Genomic DNA, 27,867 nt, shown 5'->3' with positions numbered 1-27,867 from the left:
ACAATACTAGTCTGGAAAGTAGCTAATGCAACAGTTTTACACTAGCCCACTGTCGTCCTGCAAGTGCGCCATTGTTCTGGATGTCAGCCAATGACTGTTGTAAACAGCCTCTCAGTTAGTAATATAAAAATGCAATAAACAGGATTTACTTGTAAAACGAGAGGCACCCAAGGCTCAAGTCGCATCCTCAGGTACATTGAGGTTGAAGGTACATGCTCAAAGGCATTCTCCTTTTTATTTATTTCTAGTTGCAGCACTGATCCTAAAAACAGGTTCTTGAGCTAAGCCTTAATGAATTTGATTCAAATTCAACTCTTCAGAATAAAGTATGTTAGGTAGCATCCACCATGGTCCTTCTTCTGGAACAGGAGCCCCTTTTCCAGAGTAAGGACAGGTGTGGGTGGGACCTGTTGTTTTTGTAATTTAAAAAATCAAGTAATCATTCAGGTTACTTATTGCTTGGAATATGAAAATAGAATAATATAAATAATAGAATGTAACAGTGTGCGAGGTGGCTGTTTGGTCAGCTCAGTTCAAATCTATACCAGATTTCAGCAGACCCAGCCCGGCACAGGCTCGGCTGAACTGGGTGCGGTCCAGCCCAGCCATTGAGCCAGCCAAGCCGGCTCATGGGCCAGCTCAGGGGATATACTTGTAAAGGGGAATCTGCCTAGGATTCCCAAGATTCCCTAGACCCAGAAGGGGATGGCGGTGAAAGGGGAATATTTACCAATGGCGGGGATAGTGGCAGCAGTGGCGGCGACATCAAATGTGGGGGCAGGAGCTCCTCTGACCCCATTGCTGGCCTCCCAAATGACAGGCCAGGCCAGCTGCCGCTTGGTTTGGGCCTCTGCGCATGTGCAGAGGCCCGAACTGGGCCACAACTGTCCCGGACTGTCATTTGGGATGCTGATGGGGGAGGGGAGTTGGAGGAGTCCCTGCCTCCACCTCCGATGTTGTCACTGCTGCAGCTGTGGCAGCAGCCGCCATCCCCACCGTCCCTGCCGTCTCTACCATCTGGAAACTAAAGGTAAATATTCCTCTTTCACTGCCCCACTTTAAAGTCTAGAAAACCCCCCTTTACTTGTAAAGGGAATCCTAGCCATATTCCCCTTTACAATCATATCTCCTGAGCCAGCCTGTGAGCCGGTTCTTTGAACTGGGGACGATCTGGTTTGAACTTGGACTGACTCCATCCCCCTCCCCCACACACACTTTGGTGGGGGGGTGCGGTCTAGTTTGACTCAAACTGACCGAACTGGGCTGGCTCAGTCAAGCCCAGCTAATGCGAGCTGGCTCACATATCCCTAATAGCATCGAAAGGGTTTTTAATCGAAAGCAGCACCACAAACACAACAATGGAGGGAAAAACCTTAAATAAAAGAGCAGCTTCACTAATATCAGCCACTAGGTGATGCTAAACATTCAAGTCTTGTGGAAGTCTGTTAGAAGTTGAGTGAACAGAAAAGAGGAGGCGTAGAGGAGGAGCTGAAAGCTGAGCATCTAAGTCATTAGCTCCAAGACTAAAAAAGGCAGTTCCACAGTATTTATACCACAAGACAGTCTTGTTTCATTGGATTGGAATAGTGCTTTCCCTTTGTCATGGCATCAGATCCTTTCAGAACAGGACGAATCTGATGCTGGACAGACAGGGGACCAGCAACTTCTGACAGCTAGAGGAGCAAGGGCAAGCTCAGAAGAGAAATAGGATCCTAAAGGACTGGGTAAATAGTTCCAATTCTTATTTCACTGCAAATGTAATATTTCCTTAAGAATATTCAATAGATATGTCAAAAATTCACAAATGTTTTGTATTCATGAATGGTTTTATTTCTTTTCAACATTTTTCATACTGTTCCTATGGTTCAGAAAAAGCCTGAATTCAAACAGCCACAGATTGATATACTCACTCATATTGTGAGCAACTTCTTGACATCAGTGAACAAAAAAAAAATAAAAAAATCCTAGCTGTATAATGAACCCTGAATATTAATATAATGAACCCTTGAACTTCCATGTATCTTCCTGGTATGAAATTTTATTGAATTGTTTTACTGCAAGTCAGCTCTGGAGCAGAACAGCTTGTTGTATTACAATGCTTGTGAACTTAAGAAGGGATCAAGGAAAAGATTTACATATTTTGATTTGAAAGCTTAGCATGTACTTCTTAAAATAATTCAGATGTTTGTATAAGGCTGATTATATGAGTAGACAAAATCTGATTTTATTAATAAGTGTGTGTGTGTGTGTGTGTGTGTGTGTGTGTGTGTGGTGTATTTGAAGGTGACTGAGTAATCAGTAATCCCACACTATTTATTGTTTTGAAGTATTTTGCTAGAAGTATCTGTGTTCCCCAGAGTATATAGTAATTTGCCCATTAGGAGAAAAACAATGGAGGTAATTTTGGGTAGAAAAGCACAGGCAGGGGGAAGGTTCAGCACACCTACCCACCTGCTGCTTCTGTGCTTTAGATGCTTCCCTACCCTCTGTTTTATGTGATCAGCAGCATCCCATATTTAAACACTTGGGTCTGCTACCATTGTGTCTAGTTAGCCCCTTAGGTTTCATTCATTTTATTATCATTAGCCTGGCTTTTGTCATTCTTTTTGTATGTTTGGCAGGAACGTCCACCTTTTCTGGAAAATGCACTTACCAGACTGTTTTACAAGTCTCCCAGACTGAGAAGAGCATCTTGAGTGAGCATCTTTCCCTGCAGAGATGAACTCATCTGATCAGCCCAGCATTCCAGACCTTAACCTGACAGCTATTGGGAGCAACCTAACAGTGCCCACTGATAAGACTAAGTCATCAACGTGTGAGCAAGTGGCCATAGCAGTGGAGGTGTTTCTCGCACTTGGCATCATAAGCCTCCTTGAAAACATCCTTGTCATTTGTGCCATAGTTAAGAACAAGAATTTGCATTCCCCTATGTATTTCTTTGTGTGCAGCTTAGCAGTTGCTGACATGCTGGTCAGTGTGTCTAATGCCTGGGAGACCATAACCATATATTTATTAAACAATAAGCATCTCATTATTGAAGACGTCTTTGTACGTCACATAGACAATGTTTTTGATTCCATGATATGTATATCTGTTGTGGCTTCCATGTGCAGCTTGCTGGCTATAGCAGTAGACAGATATGTCACGATCTTTTATGCCCTCCGCTATCACAATATCATGACCGTGAAAAGATCAGGGCTCATAATTGCGTGCATCTGGACCTTTTGTATTGGCTGTGGAATCATCTTCATCCTTTATTATGAATCAAAGTATGTGATCATGTGTCTCATCACAATGTTTTTCACAATGTTGTTCCTCATGGTTTCCCTATACATACATATGTTCCTTCTGGCTCGTACGCATGTCAAGAGGATAGCAGCTTTGCCAGGATATAATTCTGTTCATCAAAGAACGAGCATGAAAGGGGCCATCACCCTCACTCTGTTGCTGGGTATCTTCATTGTTTGCTGGGCTCCATTTTTCCTTCACCTCATTCTGATGATTTCCTGTCCTCAGAATCTCTACTGTGTGTGTTTTATGTCTCACTTCAACATGTATCTCATTCTCATCATGTGCAATTCAGTGATTGATCCTCTGATCTATGCCTTTCGAAGTCAAGAAATGAGAAAGACTTTTAAGGAGATCATCTGCTGCTATAGTGTGAGAATGGTCTGTGGATTGCCCAGCAAGTATTAGGGGAAAATGTGCATTTGGACTAAAACAGATCCCAAGAAATAACTATACTTTGTTCTATTTCAACTAGAGATGCTGTATTTTGGCGGGTGACAGTGCTCATTTCTTGGGTAGGATATAAATCGGGTTGCACTCTAACAAGCAGTGAAAAACCCGAATTGTGTATGAAGTGCTCCCCGATAGCTCGCAGGGACTTTGGGGTAAATCTGCCCAATATGTGAATGATCTGCTCCATTCTGGAGGAGATGTAGGCAACTTCCTGCTCCAGTTTATTATTCTCTTTGCTATATTTGCTTCCATGACCCCCTGTCACCTGGTCAATAAAACATACTTTGTATTTTGAGAAATTCAAAACTGCCCAACCATTTTTGAAAACCCAAGTCATTTTTTTGGAAAGATGCAGAGCAACTAACACAACAGTAGGTGCTGTGGTTACCAAGGAGCAAGTGATTTCACACAACACAGATCTGTTTCTGGAAATTCCAGTGTTTAGAAAAATCATAGTTAATTGGGGTTTATTTCATGACCTCTGAAAGTACACCAGGTCTTCCAGAAAATGTGGTAGATCTGAAAGTTATCCTTTGTGTGACTAATGTGTGCATTTATGCATAAAATGTAGTTGCACTTAAGTAATAGCTCCATAACAGTCAATTTCTAGAAATGTCATCAAAAGTTTCATGTAAGTAACTTACCTAGGGAGCAAGAGGTTGCTGGTTTGAATCCCCGCTGGTATGTTTTCCAGACTATGGGAAACACTTATATCAGGCAGCAGTGATATAGGAAGATGCTGAAAGGCATCATCTCATACTGCATGGGAGATGGCAATGGTAAACCCCTCCTGTATTCTACCAAAGACCACCACAGGACTCTGTGGGTGCCAGAAGTCGAAATTGACTTGACAGCACAACTTTACCTTACTTTAATGCAAGAGTAGTTGGGGCATGATCCCGTCAACATTTGAAATCAGTTGATTTCAGTTGAAGAGTTAAGTGCATGGGAAATCTTTCCTATTGAATTAAATGGGGCTCAGTCTTCACTTGCTCTTTGGTAATAAAAAATGATATTAAGTTTCAGAAATGATTGCATTTATCAGAATAGAAAGTACGGCATGGAGCAGTTCCAAAGAAAATTAGACGTGGCAAAGCACCATTGACATTATGACTAACGTAAGTTCCATTAATTTCAATGGGAGTTAATCAGCACTAATTTTCTTTGGATAGAACTCCCTGATCTTGAAAAAAGCCACAAACATAGCACTGGAAATAACAAACTTTAGATTACATCAAAATCTGAACACATGATGAAGAAATTTAAATATTCTGTGGATCCTTGAGTATGGCTCCCGTACCAGTAAACTCTAGGATGACCAAAATCCAGACTAAGGGTTGTCTGTGTGGAGTGCTTCTGTTCACGCATGGAGGGTGGGGCAATTTTCAGTGATTCCCCTTCCCTTTGCAGCTGCAGAGAGAAATATATTTTCAGGAGGTATAGGGGGCTACAGAGAGGGAGGGTAGTAAAAAACCACCCCTTTCCTCCATACATGAACAGAAGCATTCCCTGCCCAGGAAACCTTTAGTCAAGATGTTGGCCATTATTTTTAACAGGTATGAAAACGCTTCCATTCATGCAGAGAGGGACGGAGATTTTCACCCATCACCTCATCCCTCTGCTGTCCCTGTGTCAGTCAAAAATATGTCTAGAGGGTTGAGGGACATATTTTTAGGAGCAGATTTTTAGGGGGCATGGGGGCTTGAGAGGGAAAAGGGGTTCAGTGAAAATTACCCCTTCTTTCTTTGTGTGAATAGAAAATCTCTGCTTGTGGAAGTGTTAGTCTTGAAGCGTACACCATGTGTGCTCTAATACCAGGGAGTTCTCCACACAGAAGGCTTTACTGCAGGTTTTCTGCGAGGTTTTACTGTGAACTCGCTGTCACTTCCAAAGTGTGGCAAAATGTTGCAGTGCCTGATATAATGGAAGAAGAAAAGGGAGGTAGTATTTGGGGTGGGCTTCTAATTGTGTTTCTTTTCTTCAGCACTTTTGATTAAAACAGTGATGGAAACTTGGAAAGAAAGATTTGGTTAATTTATTTGTTTTAAAATGTGCATAAGCAGATTAATATTTTTTGGAAGGCAAATATCATTCGTGAATATGATGCATGGGGCGGCATGACACAAACACTGTGATGGTTTATTTTTAGTTCATCTCATCCTGTGAAACTGGGACTGTGGCATCAGATGAATAATAATGTTTTGTTATCTTCATCCTTGGCACATCTCAGGTGATAGGCAACTGTTCCCATTTTGCTCATGAGAAACGAAGTCTGAAATATAATGATGTATTCAAGGCAGTATATGGAGCTTAGAACTGAGGCAGGATTTGAACCCAGGTGGGTTCCTATGCTCAGGTTCAATATTCTGTTCACTGCACTACAACAGTGAAATTGTTTTTTTCAGCGGAGATGTTGAATGATGTCATTTTGTTAGATGTAACTCTTAGTTCAATGAATACACTTTGTTACGCTCTAAACTGAATGGTGGTAGCAGTATGAACTGCTTTGCACAGATCCTTCATGACTTTTGTTCTTACATTATGAATGTAAAACTCATATTGGGTTGTATAAAAAGAAATATGGTTTATGTACTATTGAAACCAATGAGACAAGTTAACTATGAACAATTGAATTCTGTTTCAGTGGGACTTTGTAACAACTAACTTACTTTGGGTGCACCCACTATTTTTAGTAATATTGTGAAAAGCACAAGATGTTACTTGTTGCATAAAGGATCCATACAGTCTCCAATGGGTATTGCATTTCAAATGATAAATGATACTATTAACCTGGAAACTGATGTATATAAAATTAAAGTTGAACAATCTTCAAGTTTGTTGAATCATATATAATATCAGTTTGCTCTGGAATTTTACTTGAAATAAAAATGCAAGTATTTGAGGTAACTATTAAATTGGTTTGAATGGAAATTACAGTGAGAGTTCTTGAAGTTTGTAATCATCTATCTTTGCCTGAGAATGTCAGCAAATTTTTAGTGTTGCTAATAGGATGCATAGAACTTCAGCTAATACATTTCAGCGTACATAAAATAGATTTACAGACTTCACTTTTTCAGTCTAAATGCATGTGCGGAGTGCATTTTATAGTTCCTTTTATTTTTATTCTTAAATAGCCTAATATTTTCACGGGCTAAAACAAAACACTGATAGTATTTAATTATAACTATTACATAAAAGATAAAAACATATTGGGTTGGTTCCTAAGCTTGTGCTTCATGAACAGAAGCCCCTTCCATTCTCATGCCAGGATCCAACACATTAACAACTGAAATGGAAGTGGGAAATGAAACTGAAATTTTAAAAAATGAAATGCCCTTTAAAATATTTTCAGCAAACAAATATATATACTTTCCCCATCCCTTTATACAACACCTGACCTAACGATTAGCATAACAGTTCTATTATCAAACATCTGTCAATCGTTTAAAACCTGCAATTTCAGCTTCAAATCAATGGTGTGTACTGTTGGAGTGCAGCCTTAATTTACTGGAAACACTTGACAAAATACAAACAAAAAATAGCATAATTAATACGTTTGTTCCAACAGTTCCATGTTTCATACACTGTTGATTTTTGATATCCATTGTGACTTCCTTAGGTGGGTTGTGCAAACTGACCTTTCCCTCACACTCTTGCAGACTTTCTTATGTCTTTCCAGAAAGAAAGACATAAGAAAGAAGTGAGAAGGGTGGGTAGCCCAGCAGCCAGCTGGGTGGATCAGGTCGGGTGAGGTGGTTACTTCAGTTGGCAGAATGGTCGAGGCAGTGGGTTGGTTACTGGCAACTGGCCTGCAGCATCTGGCCACCTCAATAGGCCTGCCATCTCTCCAAACTTCACCCAGTAGTGATGAGAGTTTGTGTGCATACCAGCAGCATCCACCACCACCGCTGTCCTCCTCCAATCCTGCCATTTTAAAGGCAGATGTTGCACAGTGCCATAAAGTCAATCCATGCTACACTTAGATTGGTTTTTCTTCTCTTGCAATTTTCTAAAATCATTTTGTCAATCAGCAGCTGGTCTTTTGTGCCTCTGGTGTTCGGGCGATTTCCTTCGATTCATTGCCTCACACATGGATACTAAAATGTTTAGAAACAACTGGTGTCAGCAAAAAACATTCAGATATTTATTAAAAAAGCAATGAGCATGTGGAGTACACAGTTAACAATCAATGGCGAGACATGTGGACAGGTTAGCATTAGAAGAGGCATTTTCCAAGGGGACTCACTATCCCCTCTGTTGTTTGTAATCGCCATGACCCCACTTTCACAAATACTAAACAAAACAGGCCTTGGATACCAAACATCTAAAACATCAAGTAAAACAAACCATCTGCTGTACATGGATGATCTGAAGTTGTATGGAAAGTCCCAATCAGAAATCGAATCACTGCTAAACACTGTCCGTATATTCAGTAGTGATATAGCAATGGAGTTTGGACTAGACAAGTGTGCTGCATTAATAATGAACAGAGGGAAAATAAGAAAAACAGAAGGAATAGAACTGCCCAATGGAAGCAAGATCAAGAACCTGGAAGAGAAAGAACCTTACAAATACTTGGGCATTCTGCAGGCTGATAACATCGCACACACTGAAGTTAAAAGAAAAATTGGAAGTGAATACATAGGAGAGTTTAAAAAATCCTCAAGTCCAAACTCAATGGAGGGAACACCATACAAGCTATAAACACCTGGGCTATACCTGTTATCAGATACACTGCAGGAATAATAGACTGGGCCCAGGCAGAGCTAGAGACACTGGATCGTAAGACCAGGAAAATCATGACCACCAATCATGCTCTGCACCCCCGCAGTGATGTCGATAGGCTATACCTCCCTCGCAGCTCAGATGGAAGAGGAATGCTGCAAGTCCATCAAACAGTAGAGGAGGAGAAAAGAGGCCTTGAAGAATATATTAAGGATAGTGAAGAAGATGCACTTCAAATGGTCAATAGCAAGAAACTATTCAACACCAATGAAAGAAAGCAAGCTTACAAGAAAGAACAAGTCAAGAACCGAGCAGAAAAATGGAAAAATAAGCCCCTGCATGGTCAATATTTGCACAATATAACTGGAAAATCAGACATCACCAAGAGCTGGCAATGGCTTAAGAATGGCAACTTGAAGAAAGAAACAGAGGGTTTAATACTGGCTGCACACTGGAACAGGCACTAAGAACAAATGCAATAAGAGCAAAAGTCGAAAAATCAACCACAAACAGCACGTGCCGCCTTTGTAAAGAAGCAGATGAAACCGTGGACCACCTAATTAGTTGTTGTAAAAAGATCGCACAGACTGACTATAAACAAAGGCATGACAAGGTAGCAGGGATGATACACTAGAACATCTGCAAAAAAGACAAGCTACCTGTAGCCAAACATTGGTGGGACCATAAAATTGAAAAAGTTGAAGAAAATGAAGATGTAAAAATATTATGGGACTTCCGACTGCAAACAGACAAACATCTGCCACACAATACACCAGATATAACTGTAGTCGAGAAGAAAGAAAAACAAGTCAAAATAATCGACATAGCAATACCAGGAGATAGCAGAATAGAAGAAAAAGAAATAGAAAAAAATCACCAAATACAAAGATCTACAAACTGAAATTGAAAGGCTGTGGCAGAAAAAGACCAAAATAATCCCAGTGGTAATTGGCGCCCTGGGTGCAGTTCCAAAAGACCTTGAAGAGCACCTCAACACCATAGGGGCTACAGAAATCACCACTAGACAATTACAAAAAGCAACTTTACTGGGAACAGCCTATCTATAGATATCTACGATATCTATAACAACAAGAACAATGATATTGATAATAAAATTCAGCCATCCCAGGTCCTTGGGAAGGACTCAATGTCTGGATAAAACAAACCAGTCAAGAACACCTGTCTGACTGTGCAAATAAATAAATAAATAAATAAAAATAATAAATAATTTGATTTATATACCATCCTTCCAAAAATGGCTCGGGTGGTTTACAAAGAGGGGCTTGGGTTGTGCTTGAGTTGTAGGTCCATTGTCAGTCTTGGTCACAGGAAATGCCCAACTTGTCACCCTCTGGTGTGGAATGGTGAACAAACATCTCCAAACAACTATAGTTCTGTTTATCAACTCCTCTCATGTGTTCACTAAATGCACAAAGGGGTTGTGCAACCAAATGGGGATAGATTTTTAACATATTTCTCTTGTTACCCATTCTGTTGTCTAAAGAAGTTCCAAAAGGTTGTTTGGATGGAAAGATGATTTTCCATATGAAACATTCCATATGAATTCAACTTGGTGACCTGATTTTTCATTATCCCCATATGAAATTGCCTTACACCAGAGGCATAACAGGGCTGGAGTGGGCCCAAAGACAAAATTTAAAAACGCCCCCCCCCCACCCACACACACACTTTACATGTGACTTGCCTCTGGGGGGCACCTCGAGGTGTGGGGACCCCCAGGCAGCTGCCTCCCCTTGCCTAATAGTAGTTATGCCCCTGCCTTACACTCTGTCAGACCACTGGCCAATTTAATTGACAGAGACTTCTCATGGTTTTAATGAAGCATTTTTGCTAGTCTTCCCTGGATACTCCCCTTAGCCCTCTAGGGGTCCCCCTAGCCCTCTGCCAGGGCACCCCTTTGCCCCCTCCCACCCCCATCCAGCAAACTAAGCGCTCACTGGCTGGGAGCACAGGACACACCCCTCTCCTCTCCAGCCAGGGTTTCACTGAAACACTGGCTGTGCTGGGGGGAAAGCCCAGCCAGCCAGCGTTTCAATGAATATCAGACATCAAATGCAAAGGGGAGGGGCCAATGCCAAGAACAAGGCCCATCAGCCCTGGAGAACTTCCCTTCCCCAGTCAGTGGTTCATGGAATCACTGACTGGGAGTTCCTTTCCCCACCTCCTTGAGAAGGCAGGGAAAGGAGCAGGAGCTCTCAGTCAGTGATTCCATTAAACGCTGATGGGAGAAGGGAAATTCTGCCAGGTGTACCGGGCCCCATTCTCGGCATTCACTCCACCCCATTGCATCTGATGACAGATGCAGGGGCATGGCTTGGGTGCATGGGCACTTTGCATGCACTATGGTAAAGCCTAGGGGGTGTGGGAGTCACTGGTGGATTTTGTCCGGCTGTGGCCAAGCTCCCCAAGCCCCTGAACAGGGCCAGCCAATCCCATCTCCCTCAGGTGACCCAGAAGGATACCTTAGCCGATGGTATTGAAAGCCTCTGAGAAATCCAAAAGGATCAGTAGAGTCACACTCCCTCTGTCAATCGCCAATTGGAGATTATCCATCAGGCCGACCAAGGCAGTCTTAACCCAATAGCCTGCTCAAAAGCCATTTTGAAATGGGTCTAGATTATCTGTCCTCCAAGACTGCCTGGAGCTGAGAGGCCACCCCACATTCAATCACCTTACCCTACCATGTAAGAGTGGGAAAGAGTGTAGTCATTATCCAGTGTTATGAGCACCCCAAAATATTAATACATATATAGAATATAGGCCTGTCTGATTTCATGTTATATTAAGAAATGAAATGATACCTGGACTAGCACCCAGGTCAACTGCTCTCTAGAGCAGGAGACAATCTAGCATTGTATTGTAAAAATAGGTGCTCAAGAAAACACAAAAGCCAGGCCTGAATGCTACACATATGCTAAAAATGTGACTCGGACTGCTCTTCTGTTGCAAGAAACCTATGTGAATCATTGTCAATGATGGCTCTGCTATGCCCAAGGGGGATAACTCAATTGCTCTCTGTAGAGGTTCAACAGAGATCCGCCTGTAGACTTTAAATCTTACCTCACTGATGCTACAAATGTATTGAACGTCCCACACACCTTTTCATGTTACTTTAAATATTCTCTTGTTATAATTACACACTAGATAGAGGTACACAAGAAATAATGCAATGGCTGTCTCACAACTAATTTTCTCACTTACTCTTGACTTTTAACACCTTTTTGGGGTCAGACTGGCAAGATGTAATTTGCAGCATCTTAGATGCAGATTTGCTGTGGGCAATGTCCCCCCCTCCCTTCTGAGCACACAGTTTACTGAAGATGGGAATGAGATCTCTCTGGACTGGCCAATATCCTGAATAATTAATTAAAAGACATTGTGCAGAAGATAGCAGCAAGTTGTCACCTTTTTGGACCCAGGAAAAGATGAGATTTGTATATATCAAAGAAAAATACACTATAAAGAGTAGGGGCCACTAGACAGAGAGTTCAGCAGTTCTGTGCCTATGGGCAATCTGCTCCCACACCTTCCCAGAGTTTGCTGCTAAACTGCAAGGCAACAAGCAGGAACTCTGCCCATGCACAGAGGCTGTCTGTGACTTCTACTGCGCAGTGAGAAGTCAAGACTCCCCAGCCATGGTGCTCCGGCTCTCAGCCATGATCTGAAGCAACTGCAACAACTCCTGTCTCCGGCCAAGCGCCTCACTCCTTCAGCTGATGAGAAGTCTCTGGTCCTGGGTAAATATGCTGCTCCTTCAAGCCTGGAATCCCCCCATCCCTTCCCCTTTTCCTGCTCCCTTCTCCTCCCCCCCTTTCCTCTACTAATCTCCCCAAACCATGCCAGCCCTCAGCCTTCCTCCCCCCCCCTTTTCTGTCTGTATCTGAATTGTATTAGGCTCTAGGAAGATTTAATTGCACACACATATGTTAGTTAGGCACACGGGTTGAATATTGGTGCTGGCTAGGAAATACTGTTGCTGATATTGATAGAGTGTTCTGCTTTCTGCTTCGCTAGATTATGTTGTTAGTCTTTTATACTCAATAAAGCCCATTGAATCTTTGAGGATTGGTTTGATCTCCTTTCTTCCATGCGCCCAGATCACACATGGTCACTAATATAAAAGAACTTGGTCCAGACCTATTTTGTATACTAGCTAATGAGCATATTTAGTATATAAATCAGGCCTGGTCTGTAACACCAGCACAAGGTTAAGCACATCTAAATTCATAGATTACAATGAGCTTATACATACTCAATTATCTGTTGGGTTTGGGGCTTTCTCTGCTGTCTGTCATCCTGTATAATATCTGGCAGTCTACCCAGTGGAAGAATGATTTTAAAAGTGCTCTGATGAGAAGAAATTGGAGTGGACAAAGTTAACCACTCCAGACTATTGTGCTTGCAGCAAGGCTAGCAGACAGGTAGCACAAGGGTCAAGGATACCGTGGGTAAATTAGTAAGCAAATAAATGACACCTGGAATACTTGCCCACGTGAGCTTTTTGCACCACTAACCTTTGCTAAGGCAATATGAAAGATGTGGAATGCATCTTTAGTGACCTTTAGCTGAAAATGTCTGTCAGAAAACAGCACTGAATTTATAATGATGCCGATAATAACAACAAGCAAGCAGAGAGAATGATGAAAAGCGCTGGAGAAAGGAACTAAACAGAACTGAGAACAGCACTTGATACTGAAGATGCATATTCATTCTTGTAAGTGGCTGGTAAAGATCCATAGTCATTCATAATAAAATCGAGATGTTATTGCTAGTAAAATGAAACAATCCAAATACAATTGGCACACAAACCCTATTCACATGTTATGTTTAACACTCATACAATCTGTGTACATTTTACAAATGTACAGTTCTATACACAAGTACAATTATTCACATGCTGTGCTGAAAGGAGGCGGTGGCCAGGAGTGCCTTTGCATGGCTTTGGCTAGTGCACCAGCTGTGTCCCTTTCTCGAGAAGGCACATCTGGCCACAATTACCCACGCCTTACTCAAGTCATGCCTAGATTACTGTAATGTGCTCTACGTGCTGCTGCCCTTAGAATATTTGGAAACTGCAGCTAGTGCAAAATGCAGCAGTTAGGATTTTATCTGGAGCTGCCCACTGGGATCACATCATGCCCATTTTGAAAGAGCTGCAATGGCTGCCAATTTGTTTCTGGGTCTAATTCAAGGTGCTGGCTTTGACCTTTAAAGCCCTTAATGGTTTGGGCCCTGGATATCTGAGGGACCGTCTGCTCCCAAAGGTTGCTGCCTGCTTGATGAGGTCATCTGGGAGGGCTCTGCTCCAGGTGCTGACAATGAGGGAGGCTCAGCTGTGGTGTATGCGGGACAGGGCCTTTTCAGTTGTTGCCCCCAGACTCTGGAATGCTCTCCCAGTGGCCACCCACTCCTCAGTCTCCATCACAGTTTTTAGAACACATGTGAAGGGGGCTTTCTACCCAGGCTTTTATATGTTTGTTTCTATTGCTGCTGCTTTGTATCTTTTATGGTTATATTGTACTGTTTTTTTAAACTTTTAATTAGATCTGTATTTTTATATTCTAGCTAATATTTTAATTGTGTAATTTTGGTAGTCTTGTTTTAAGTTTTGTGTGAACCACCTTGACATTGTTTTAATGAAAGGTGATATAGACATTTAACAATAAATAAATATAAACAAACAAACAAACAAACAAACAAATGTACTATGCATTTGAGGGACCTGCACCTAGGTTCATTTTTAAAATGGTACAGTTATTCACACAAACACATGTTAAGAACACATGTTCTTCTTCATACTAAGAAGGAGGATGTCATGTTATATTCTTAATGCCATCTGCTGGCAACCTGAAGAAGGATGTTCATGGAAAGGGACTTGCATTCTGAGCTCAGAAAGAAATGCAAATGCCTGGAACGTTCTGTCAGAACAACCAGTCAAGCTCATTCCGTCAAGTTCTGTGAAACTGTGAAAGAGGCATCTTTTTCAAGTTATAATAAAAGGAGTAAAGAAAAAATTGTTCTTTCACAGTTGTCTCATGGATTGCTGCATGTTAGGGATGTCAAGAACATTTCAAGCTTGCAACAGAATTCCCTTCAATTGAAGGGCCTGTTTTGTGCTCAGAATGGAACAACCACATTCTGAGTTGGAATGTTTTGCATGTTCCAAGTGCCATTTTGGAGGTCTGTATTTCCCTTGATGACCTGGAACACTTGAACCATTCCGAGCTTATTCTGTCAGAAAGGCATATGTTTTGAAACAGTTTGTGTATTTTCCTGTTATTTGTGGACAACCTCAGCAGAGGGGGGTGGGGGGGTGGGCTGGCGGGAGACACCTATAATTGTAAATCCATAGATGCTTGCCTCTCCTCCAACCACACCTGAAAGCTGTTCAGAGCAGTGGCCTGCCACCCAGCACCCACTGCAGTGGAGGATTTGCTCTGCAACTCCGCAGGCCTCTGCACCTGCGTGGAGGCCGTTTGCTGGCCACGCAAATTGTGTCCGGCAGCTGAGTGGCAGAGCCGATCCTCTGCCGCAGTGGGTGCTGAGTGGCGCACCGCTGCTCTGAACAGCTTTCAGGTGTGGTGGAGCACCTACAAATTTACAGCTAAAGGTGCCTCCCCCTGCCTCTCGACAGCACCCGTACTAGCCACTGTAGCAACCTAATGACCTTCATGTTCCTAGAAATCATCTTGTTATTAAGACAGTATACTGAATCAACTTCCTTGAGGCTGAATCGAGATTAATAGAATTTTAGTCCAAGATTTCATTATTCTGTCCTTTGATAATGTACACTGTTACTGAACATGAGTAAACAGATATTCTACTAGTTATTTCCCTTTTGGATATGGTAATCTGATGGCGAGCCAGTTCTCTCTGTTGTGAAAATTCCATGCTGTAGCATCAGTGAATGTGAACAAGTCTATTTATTGCCAGACCAAAAGAGACATATGTAATTTATAGTTGCCCTGCTAGGAATAAATGCGTTTGCTGGTTGGGACATGTTGGTGTCTTTTGCACAGGGAGTATTCTGTTATTCCATTCAAAGTGAGGGGTATAGATGAGATTGGACTTTGGACATATCCTGATAGTAAGCACAGGATTCTACCATATAGGAAGTTTGTATGGTTTTATGGTTTTTTAAGTGAACCAAGTTTTAGTGGTGTTTAGGTTTTTAACAACTGTTTTTATAGTTTAAAATAAATGTGCCATTTATATAATTGTGAACTTAGGTTATTATTTTATTTATATAGCAATATTATTTGATTCTTTGTAGTCTTAAAAAACCCACACCAATTACACTGGTTTGTGTTGTTTGTCTCTGCTTCCTAGAAGTTCAGAATAGGAGTCAAAATTATATTACTATGTAGTCATGGCAAAACTTAAAAGTTTATGTAAGGATGAAAGAAGGTCAAAAGAAGCTTAATACATTTGTGAAAAATTGGACTACATTTATTGAATTGATGGAATAAGGCACATTCCTCACAAGATATTAAATATTTGTTTAGTATGATGTAATAGTAATATGAACCAATTTCTTTCCTGGAGAAATATGTTAAGGAGTTATATAAGTTGTATGTGGATATGATTGCCGATTCCTTTTTAAAAGTCCCTTAAGACACACTGGTTTTTTCAGGCTTTTAATCAAAACTAATTTTAAACTGTTTGATTGTTTTGTAGGGAAAGAAAGGCAGTTCAGTCCCCATATAGCAAAGCAAAACCAGTTTGGTGAGAAAGCAGCAAAGCAAGAGGTCTTGAGACAGTTCTTTAGTATTGAAGAACTACAAGGATTTATTTAAAGAAAAGGTTACAAACAAATGTGAAAAAGCCTGCAGCTTAATTTCAGCTGTAGCTCATGGCTGAAGAGAGAGACCAAAACAAACAGGCAACTCTGGAGACACAAAATGGAGACTAACACTGGAAGAAGAAAGAGGGGAGGAGTCCAGCACTTTTATCCATGACCCTAACAGCCCCTCCTAGTGGTCACTATGAGACATTTCAGCTGAGAGCTGATGCTGCCAAGGTCCTAGGTCCAACATGTTTTACTTTGTGAAATTGTTTTGTTTTATTCTGTGAATTATTTTTAATTGTTTTTGTTATGTGAAAGTGTTTTAATTGTCTTTATTTTATTTTTATATTGTCATTTGGATTATGTACACAGCCTAGAGATATATATATCAGGTGGGATATACATATAAATAAATAAATAAATAAATAAGAATTGTGTGTGTGTTTTAAAACTTAAACTGTTTCTTTAAAACAACAACAACAACAGTGGCTGCTACTGACATGCTTAGTTTGTTGCTAAAGACTTGTGAGCAGATGATGCTCTTGGATGCTTTCCTGGCTATTTTTATCCTTTAAAAGAAAATGACAGTGGCTCGTTTTATGAAGCAATTCATGCTGTTATAGTCAATAGGATTAGTATGAAGTTTTCCAGGACAGCCTGAATAGATTTTACATGTTACCGTTCATTCAGTAAAAGTCTCTTGATATTAAATGTTTTTTAACACCGAGTCTGTTGACTCGTGTGTGTGTTATATGAATGGAATCTTTCTGAATAGGTAGATTTTGCTGCAAAAGGTAATGTCTTGAAATGATTATTGGCACAGATAGCTATGATTTAGATAATGTTGCTTCAGTTATTGCCTGCAATTTGCAAAATAATTTTCAGGAAGTGCACTCTATGAAAAACTGTATCAAAGTGTCACTGGAGTGCAGTTCAGCTTGACATCTCACATTAATAGTTCAATGAAGCTAACAATAAGTGGCATTTAAATTAGTTGCTGGAGAACTCCCTTCACACCTGCACATCAGTGGAAGGCCATCAGTATGACTGGTCAAGCTGACAGCTGACGGAATGAAGAGACAAAAGACAAGCTGTTTAGGGCACAGCTACAAAATAAGGTCGTGCAGACAACCAAAAATGCAGGTGGGGCTGCCTCCCTGCACACAAGCAATCACCATTTAAAGCATTTGCCATTTGCTGCAGCACATGATCAGAGTTGCAGCAAGTGGCAGAGCAGGAAGCTGGAGGAGGAAGATCTCTGGCATCCCTCTGGCATCCTGCCAGGAGCATGGTGCATTGAAGGATCCTCCCTCAGGCAGGGACTCTTGCTCTGTGTGTGCATGGACTGCCTGAAACCAAGGTTAAAGCCTGGGGGAAATTCATAGGCTTGGAGCTGAGGCAGCACCAAGATGGAGCTTGATCCTGGTGCTTCACACAGGCAGCCCAGCCCAGGTTGGACTACCCAAGCCTGGGCTTAGCTGCTTGTGTGAACAGCCTCGATGCATTTTAACCAGTTTGAAATTGGTTTGAAATTGTCATCGCTTCTGTCAAAACCCCACAAAAGCTATAATTCTCTGACAGAGACCTCTAAACCTTTTATAGAGCTATATTTCCTATATAGGTTCCTTCGGTGGCAATATTTTTGCTACACAATAAAAATTGATTTGATCTGATATCTGTGTTAAAACCATCATGTTGGTTCTAACCATAAAATAGCGGCTCCATATGCACAGGCATATGGAGCTGTAAGACACCACCCCATGGCTCTACAGACTCCGGAAGCAAGCCCAATGCTGTTCTGAAGCAGTGGTTTCACAACCAGCATTAGCACATTTATTCCAACAGTCATGAATGGAGAAAACCGCTGTAATGCTTGCTGTTTGTAATACTGCTGCTTCTGAACAGCGTTGGGACTTGCTTCAAAGTCTGCAGCAGCCTTGGGACTGAGACTTATGGCTCCATATGACTGGGCATCATGCCAGCAACTGAGTTAAAACATCTGAATGACAGGGAGCTAAGTTAGTAAGGACCATATGATATAACAGCGCCCACAAGCATTACTGTATTTACCTGAATCCAAGACTAGTTTCCCCTCAAGTTCTTTGATGTTAGAAATTGGAGGGTCATCTTAAATTCAGAATCCTGTAAAAGCTGCATTTCAATATATATATTTTATATATATATATATATATATATATATATATATATATATATATATATATATAAACACCTGCATTTAAAGCTGTGTTTAAATATATAACCTGAATTTAACCCGGGGGTGGGCAAACTTGGACCTCTAGCTGCTGTTGAACTATATCATCCCGTTGTGGATGATGTAAACATCACAAAAGCCACGTCCCATACATTGTGGCTTGGGAAGATGGGAGTTGTAGATCAACAACAACTGGAGGGCCAAGTTTGCCTACCCTTGATTTAACCTGTATTTTTAAGGGGATCCTTAAATTCAGAGTTATCTTCTATTCGGGTAAATATGATACATAAAATTCAACATTTGTATTAACACCTGGTTTTATTTTACATTTTATATCCCGCTCTTCCTCCAAGGAGCCCAGAGCAGTGTACTACATGCTTAAGTTTCTCCTCACAACAACCCTGTGAAGTAAGTTAGGCTGAGAGAGAAGTGACTGGCCCAGAGTCACCCAGCAAATATCATGGCTGAATGGGGATTTGAACTCGGGTCTCCCTGGTCCTAGTCCAGCACTAGGGGTGTTTTGTATTAACACCCCTCTGCCTGGGGGCCAGTGCTTTCTTCTAGTCTCTTTTGTATTAGGATTCCATTAAGCCCTTTCAACGTTAGGAGCCCCTTCATCTGCATGACCCATTGATTGTAATTTGTCTCATTCAGCTGGGAGAGACTGACATTGCTCACATCTGGATCCATGCTGTCTTTCTGATTCACTCACAGCACTTTAAAAGGAAAAAAATAAATCTGTTGCACTTTTGGGCTGCTGGGCCCAGGAACCTGTTGGGGTTTGTAATTATTCAGCAAAGCGGTAGGGAGAGAGAGAGTTGTTTCCATCTACTATCTAAGAAGAAAGGAAGAGGTCTGACTCTCTACAGGAAGTATCTGAGGAGTCGAGGCAGGGGTCACAGAGTAAAGGCAAAGCAGGGACAGGTAAGGAAACCCTCACAAACCCTCACTAAATTTCCCAAAGCCCACGGTGGTCATTAGGATAGTTGGTGCAAAAGATCATTGCACTGGAACTCCATCTCCAACAGATCTCTAGTATGGAGCTGGCCTTTTTCACAGCTGCCATGCTCTGAGTAGACACTTTCAATGAGCTGTCCACCATGACCCCAAGATCTCTCTCTCCTGATCAGCTCAGACCCTATCAGCTTATATGTGAAGTTGCGTTTTTGTTTTTTTGCCCCAATATGCGTTACTTTACATTTGCTTACATTGAAACACATTTGCCATTTTGTTACCCTCTTGTTTACATTGAAACATTTGAAGAGATCTTTTTGGAGCTCCTCGCAATCTGTTGTGGATTTCACTACCTTTAATGGTTTAGTATCATCTACAAATTTGGCCACCGCTGCTTACCCCAACTTCTAGATCATTTATGAATGAGTTAAAGAGCACTGGTCCCAGTACTGATCCCTGTAGGACCCCACTTCCTACTTCCCTTCATTGTGAAAACTATCCATTTATTTCTACCCTCTGTTTCCTGTCCTTCAACCAGTTACCAATCCACTCATGAACCTGTCCCCTTATCCCATGACTACTAAGTTTGCTCAAGGGCCTTTGTTGGGGAAATTTGTCAAAAGCTTTCTGGAAGTCCAAGTATACTATGTCAACCAGATCACCTTTATCCACATGCCTGTTGACACTCTCAAAGAACTCTAAAAGGTTAGTGAGGCAAGACTTTCCTTTGCAGAAGCCATGCTGGTTCTCCTTCAGCAAGGCCTTTTCTTATATATGTTTAACAATTTTGTCATTAAGTATGCTTTCCATCAATTTACCCAGTACCAGAGTTAAGATGACTGGCCTGTAATTTCATGGATGCCCCCTGGATTCTTTTTTGAAAATTGAAGTTACATTGGCTACTTTCCAGGCCTCTGGTACAGAGCCTGAGTGTAGGGAAAAGTCACATATCTTTGCTAGGAGATCAGCAATTTCACATTTGAGTTCCTTCAGAACTCTTGGGTGGATGCCATTTGGCCCTGGCGATTTGTGAATTTTTAGTTTTTCAAGACAGTTTAGAACACCTTCCTTTGTCACCTCAAATTGGCCCTGTTCTTCAGCCTCCAAACCCGAGAAGCTCAATTCCAGAGACAGTATATAGTCAGTACCCTCCACTGTGAAGACAGATGCAAAGAATACATTCAGCTTCTCTGCAATCTCCATATCCTTCTTAATAATCCCTTTCATGCCTTCATCATCTAAGGGGCCACTACTGCCCTGGCATGTTTTCTACTTCTGATATATTTAAGAAAGTTTTTGTTATTTGCCTTGACACTGTTAGCTATGTGGTCTTCAAATTCTCTTTTTGCATCCTTTATTTTCTCCTTGCATTTCTTTTGCCAGAGTTGATGTCCCTTCCTGTTCTCTTCATTTGGGCAGGACTTCCATTTTCTGAAGGAAGTCTTCTTCCCTTTTATAGCTTCCCTGATTCTACTTGTTGGCCATGCTGGGGTCCTCCTGAACTTGGTGGTACCTTTCCTTCTTCTTGATAAACATTCCAACTGAGCTTCTAGTATTGTGGTTTTAAAAAAGTTCCATGCTTTCTGAAGTGATTTGACTCGCCTGACTTTCCCTTTCAACTTCCTTTTTACCAGTCTCCTCATTTTTCAGAGTATCTGTGTTGGACTTCCTTGACAATTGTCCACTCGCATATGTACTGAATTGGATCACACTGTGGACACTGCTCCCTAATGGTTCTGCAACTCTGACATCTTGCACGAGGTCCAGGGCACTACTGAGGATTATTATTATTTTTTAAGTCCAAGGATTAAGTCCAAGTTTGCCATCTCTCTGGTTGGTTCTGCGACTAACTGTTCTAAGGCACAGTCACTTAGCATGTCTAGAAATTTGACCTCTCTTTCATTATCTGAATGTGAATTTACCCAATCTATGTGTGAGTGGTTGAAATCATTCATTATTACTGCCCTGTCTTTCTCTTATTTGCTTCTCCAACTCCAGGTCACTCTCAGCATTTTGGTCTGGAGGGTGATAGCACATCCCATTTCCTTTCACTCCTCAAATTGTCACCCATAATGCTTATATAGAGAATTCCAGTCCATCTAGGTTTGTTAGCTTGGAATCTATCCCTTCTTTAATATACAGTGCTGCTCCTCCCCTACTTGTCTCTTCTGTACAGTTTATATCCAAGAATAACAGTGTCCCACTGGTTCTCACCATTCTACTAAGTTTCTATTACATCAACTATATCTATGTTTTAATCAGTAACCAGGCACTCCAGCTCACCCCTCTTTGCTCGGAGGCTTCTGGCATTGGTATATAGACACCTATATGCCGAGTCCCTCACCTGGTGTTGGCATGTGCTAGCTCCCTTACCAACATTTGACCGTTTTTGGCCAGCTGTCATGTATTTCCCTTTGCGCAACTCCTGGCTCTACTGGTTTTTCTGAAATGTGAGCATCCTGACACCTTAGGGGATTTTGCTTGCTGAACTAGATATCACCCAGTTCCTGTCAGCAATCCCTCAAGTGTCATTTTAAAAGCTACTCTGTGACCTTCTTGATTTTAAGCTCCAGCAGTCTGGTTCCATCTTGGTACAATTTGAGCCATCCCTTTTGTACAGGCTTCACTTGCCCCAAAATGTATCCCAGTGCCTAACAAACCTAAACTCTTCCTTCTGGCACCACCATCTCATCCACGCTTTGATACCCCTCAGCCCACCTGTCTCACTGGCCCTGCACGTGGAACAGGTAGCACTTCAGAGAAGTGTTTATAAAAAGACTTTAAAAATTTCATAGCTAGGATGCCATCTTGGAGTAAAGATGGACATAATTTAATCTGCCTGTTCTGGATGGGGTCATACTTCCCCAGAAGGAACAGGTGTGCAGTCTGGGGGTGCTTCTAGATCTGAGCCTCTCCCTAGTGTCCCAGGTTGTGGTGGTGGCCAGAGGTGCCTTTGTCAGCTTCGGCTGATACGCCAGCTGCGTCAGTTTCTTGAGACAACCAACCTCAGAACAGTGGTACATATACTGGTAACCTCCAGACTGGATTACTGTAATGTGTTCTATGTGGGGCTGCCTTTGTATGTAGTCCAGAAAGTCCAGCTGGTTCAGAATGCGGCAACCAGGTTGGTCTGCGGGTCATATCGGAGACCATATTACTCCTGTATTGAAAGAGCTACACTGGCTGCCGATAAGTTTCTGGGCAAAATACAAGGTGCTGGTTATAACCTATAAAGCCCTAAACAGCTTGGGCCCTGGGTATTTAAGAGAATGTCTTCTTCATCATGAACTCCATCGCCTATTGAGATCATCAGGAGAGGTCTGTCTGCAGTTGCCACCAGCTTGTCTGGTGGCTACTCGGGGACGGGCCTTCTCAGTTGTTGCCCCCGATGCTTTAGAATGCACTCCCTGCTGAAATAATAGCCTCCCCATCTCTGACAATTTTTAAAAAATCTTTAAAGACACATTTGTTCACCCAGGCTTTTAATTAAATATCGTTTTAATAGTTTTCACATTTTTAAAAGTATTGTTTTAAGGTTTTAAATTGTTGTAATATTTTAACATTTTGTTGTCATTTATTGTAACCAATGTTTTAACTTTGTTGTCATTTATCTGTTTTAACTAATGTTTTAATGTTTCTGTTTTTGAAGAAAACCGCTCAGAGACATAAGTTTTGTGCGGTATAAAAATATATTCAAATACGTACATACATACATACATACATAAAATAAGAAGAGGACTCATAGTGGCTTATTCTTAGTTTGCCATCCTGTCTGAACTCAGCCTGTGTGTCCCTCAGCCATAGGGTGAGCATAACTTACTCAGAGCTTCACAATGTGATTGACTGACTTCAGACATACATATCAGCTAATCAAATGCTGGTTCAGCTGTGAGTCTTCCCTCCTGTCATCATGCAATGTTTCAGGCAATCAGTCTGCTTTTTAATTTTCTTTTAAATTTGTTGCATGTACATTAATAGGCTTATCCTTGAATTGTCACCACAGGGCCAGCTCTGTGCAACCTAACCTGTGCCACCATTTGTGCAAAAATGGATAGTCCACCCCCACATGAAAACATAAAGTATTATGAGGTTTTTTTTAAATTACTCCAAATAACCAGTATGTATTTATAAATTATTCCTGTTGGACATTATGGTGCTAATAAATACAGGAGTTTGTACACATGTGCATGAATGGTTGTCTATGCATTCACCTTAAAAGTGAACCTGGTTATAGGCCCTCTCAAATGCAGGGTACATATAGGAAGTACTACTGTATGGGAGTTGAACATAATGTATGAATAATAGTATGTGTATACAGATTTGTACAGATGTACACTGTCCACATGCTTTGAAAGTGGATAGGCTGCAGTGTATGTATAATGTGGATACTTGTTGTTTTGTTCCATAACGTGGCAAGTATGTTACTCTTGGGGCCTATTGGCCCTAAGAAGGAGGGCATATTTACATGTTATTCACCATATGTAAAGACAGCCAGCCAGCCAGCCAAGCTGCCTCCTGTGCTATACCTGATTATTGTGAAAGGGCGAAATACACTGCCCTCCCTCTCTTTATGCTGGGGATGGGTCTAGAAAAGGTTTGACCTATGACTTCTTGACCTCAGACTACAGCCAGCCTCATGTCAGTGGCTGCCTCTCACATGGTCCTCATGGAATCTTGTGGAGACCAACATAATGCCACATAATTAGTGTGAGAGCTAAGATATGAAACATCCAAAGCAGCACCCCTGCATGCACAGATGCATATAGGAGGTGCACCTAAAGGCCTTTGGAGGCCCCACTCCCCACTATAAGTTAAGTATCATCCCCCGATAACCCTCCCCCGTATATACCCCCCACCCCAGTATTTTTAAAGTTTTCTTGAGGGCACAAACAGCAACTGAACTCACAAGAATGTAAGACTATAAAACAGATATATTTATGCTAATACTGTATGCATTAGCAGAAACATTTCAACATGCAACTTAACATATTCCCATCCCACATATTGCTTTCCTCACTCCCCCCTCTACCTCTAAAGCAGAGGTCACATTCGGCCACCCAGCACAGGTCACAGTCATGTTCGGCCACCCGGTGTGGTGCGGTAACCACACCACCCAGGACAGACAAAAGAGGATTTGGGGGCCCCCAGAAGGCATGGGGGCCCCAAACTTTGGCCCAGAAGTCATAAGAACATATAAGAACAGCCCTGCTGGATCATGTACAAGGCCCATCTAGTCCAGCATCCTGTTTCACACACTGGCCTATCAGATGCTTCTGGGGAGCCCACAGGCAAGAGGTGGATGAAGGCATGCCCTCTCTCCTGCTGTTCCTCCCCTGCAACTGGTATTAAGAGGCATTGTGCTTCTGAGGCTGGAAATGGCCCACAGGCATCAGACTACTAGCCATTGATGGCTAATAGTCCTTCATGAACCTGTCTAAATCTCTTTTAAAGGGATCCAAGTTGGTGGCCATCACATCCCATGGAAAGGAATTCCATAGATTAATTATGCACTGTGTGAAAAAGTACTTCCGCTTGTTGGTCCTAAATTTCCCAACCTTCAGTTTCATGGGGTGACCCCTGGTTCTAGTGTTGTGAAAGAGGGAGAAAAATGTCTCTCTGTCCACCCTCTTCACTCCATGCATAATTTCATACACTTCAACCATGTCTCCCCTGAGTTGCTGCTTTTCCAAGGTAAACAGCCCCAGATGCTGTAGCCTAGCCTCATAAGGAATGTGCTCCAGGACCCTGATCATTCTGGTTGCCCTCTTCTGAACCTTTCCCAGTCCTACAATATCCTTCTTAAGATACGGTGACCAAAGCTGTACACAGTACTCCAGATGTGGCCGCACCATAGATTTGTATAAGGGCATTATAATATTAGCAGTTTTATTTTCAGTCCCCCTCCTAATAATTTCTAGCACGGAATTAGGTTTTTTCACAGCTGCCGCACACTATGTCACTTTCAATGAGCTCTCCACCACAAGCCCAAGATCTCTCTCCTGGCCAGTCACTGATGCTCAGATCCCATCAGCGTATATGTGAAGTTGGAGTTCTTTGCCCCAATGTGCATCACTTGGTAAGAGCACCTCTGCCTGCAGGAACCTCCTGAAACATGGGGCCTGTGCAGTTGCACAGGTTTTGCACACCCCTATAACTGGTCCTATGTCAGCACATTAATAATAAACCCCAGATTCTTATTTCTAACATGCAAAATTGCTATTAAAAACATGGTAAAGATTTCATATTTATTTCTACCTCCATTCCTGCTATGGTAAAGTAACTTAAAGTGTGCCGTCACGTTGGTGTTGACTCCTGGTGACCACAGAGCTTTGTGGTTTTCTTTGGTAGAATACAGGAGGGGTTTACCATTGCCATCTCCCATGCAGTATGAGGTGATGCCTTTCAGCATCTTCCTATATCGCTGCTGCCCGATATAAGTGTTTCCAAAAGTCTGGAAAACATAGATGGTGCACCACTTAATATGTGCATTTTGTGGGAAGACTTTTAAATATGCAAATAAAGTTGTTAAAAATGATGGCACAAATGTGCATCCCCTGCTTTTGTTCTGATGATTGTATAATCATCAGATTTTTCGCTAATGGGGAAATTATGCATCCACCAGTGACAAAGTTTGAATCAAACTCTGAATTGAAAAGAATGTTAGGGTGAGTGGGAAGAGTGAAATCCCACGCTGCCCATTTAGATCTTTTGTTTGGTAGGCTTCCAGTAGGATGCAAATGGCTGCATTTATCTCTTCAGCTCTAACACACATTGTCCTGCAGAATTTTTCACCATTCACAATATAAAACTACTCCCAAACATACCGCCACTTACATGTTGAGTCCTAAATAATGAATCCTTGGCAACACACTTGTCTATCTGTGACTGTGTGTGAAACTAATCAGGCTTCTATTTGGGCTTTCTACAGTTTTGGTACTGAAGTCAAATTAGCTGTTTTTGTTCTTTAAATATATGCTTTGTTATACTGTATAGCAAAAATAAAAGGTGGCCAAGCTAGATGAAAGTGAACCTGACTTGTGTGATTGCTGGTTAAATGCCCCATTTTATTTCCCTCTGTAGTTTTAACACAAAGAAACCTCAACAAAAATATTTGCAGCTTACAAAAAATAAAATGAAATAGAAATTCATTTTATATTTATTTATTTATCAATTTTTTATTTATCAAATTTGTACACTGCCCCAAACTTTCATCTCTGGGTGGTTTACAATAACATAAAACCAGTTCAAAACATATACAAAAACTTAAAAACAATTTAACAACTTAAAAATAAATGAGAGATTAAAACCCAAAAATATCAGGAAGCTGAGAAAGCCTGGGTGAAAAGATGGGTTTTCAGGTGTTTTTCAAAAAAAATGCCAGAGATGGGGAAGATCGTATCTCAGCAGGGAGCTAATTCCACAATCCCGGGGCAGCGAACGAGAAGGCCCGTCTCTGTGTAGCCACCAGAGTTGGCAGTAACTGGAGATGGACCTCCTCAGATGACTTCAATGAGCTGTGGAGCTTGTAATGAAGAAGAGGCTCTCTTAAATACCCAGGGCCTAAGCCGTTTAGGGCTTTGTAAGTTATAACTATCACTTTGTATTTTGTCCGGAAACCTATTGGCAGCCAGTGTAACTCCATCAGTAAAGGAGTAACAAGGTCTCTCCGAGATGACCCAGCGACCAACCTGGCTGCCGCATTCTGAACCAACTGAAGTTTACGTACAAAGGCAGCCCCACATAGAGCGCATTACAAAAGTCAAGTCTGGAGGCCACCAACAAATGTACCACTGTTTTGAGGTCATTGAGCTCGAGAAATGGGCGCAGCTGGCATATCATCTGGAGCTGATAGAAAGCACCCCTGGCCACCTCCTCAACCTGAGAAACCAGGGAGAGGTATGAATCCAGAAGTACGCACCAATTGTGAACCTGCTCCTTTTGGGCAATTGTGACCCCATCTAGAACAGGCAGATCAAAATCGTATCTAGAGTTCTGACCCCACACAATAAGTACCTCCGTCTTATCTGGATTCAGTTTGAGTTCATTCTGCCTCATCCAACCCATTACTGCTTCCAGACAGGCATTTAGGGAGGATATGCCAGCTCCTGAAGAAGTTGACATGGAGAAGTAGATCAGGGTGTCATCAGCATACTGGTAACACCCAGCTCCAAATCCCCTGATGATCTCTCCCAGCGGTTTCATGTAGATGTTAAAAAGCATTGGAGACAGTACGGAGCTTTGAGGGACACCATACTTAAGCTCAGATTTTGAAGAGCAACAGTCTCCAATCAACACCATCTGGAATCTATCCGAGAGGTAGGAGCGGAACCACTGTAAAACAGTGCCTCCCACCCCCAACACCCCCAGACGTTCCAGAAGGATACTGTGGTTGATAGTATTGAAAGCTGCCAAGAGATCCCAAAGGACC

The 27,867-nt window shown here is 41.8% G+C and overlaps 1 protein-coding gene across 1 annotated transcript; it reads left to right on the top strand.

Annotated features, from left to right (window-relative positions):
* The first annotated feature begins 1,275 nt into the window (after positions 1–1,275).
* Positions 1,276–6,672, top strand: MC5R (melanocortin 5 receptor). The gene is made up of 2 exons (XM_053250934.1): positions 1,276–1,724; positions 2,622–6,672. Exon 2 carries the CDS (start codon positions 2,719–2,721, stop codon positions 3,694–3,696), a length of 978 nt encoding a protein of 325 aa, XP_053106909.1. The 5' UTR covers positions 1,276–1,724; positions 2,622–2,718; the 3' UTR covers positions 3,697–6,672.
* Positions 6,673–27,867: the final 21,195 nt, after the last annotated feature.

Source organism: Hemicordylus capensis, chromosome 4, assembly GCF_027244095.1.
Source record: "Hemicordylus capensis ecotype Gifberg chromosome 4, rHemCap1.1.pri, whole genome shotgun sequence".
Classification (NCBI taxonomy): domain Eukaryota; kingdom Metazoa; phylum Chordata; class Lepidosauria; order Squamata; family Cordylidae; genus Hemicordylus; species Hemicordylus capensis.
Note: the sequence above shows the minus strand (reverse complement) of the source record. Positions and strands in the feature narration are given on the sequence as shown.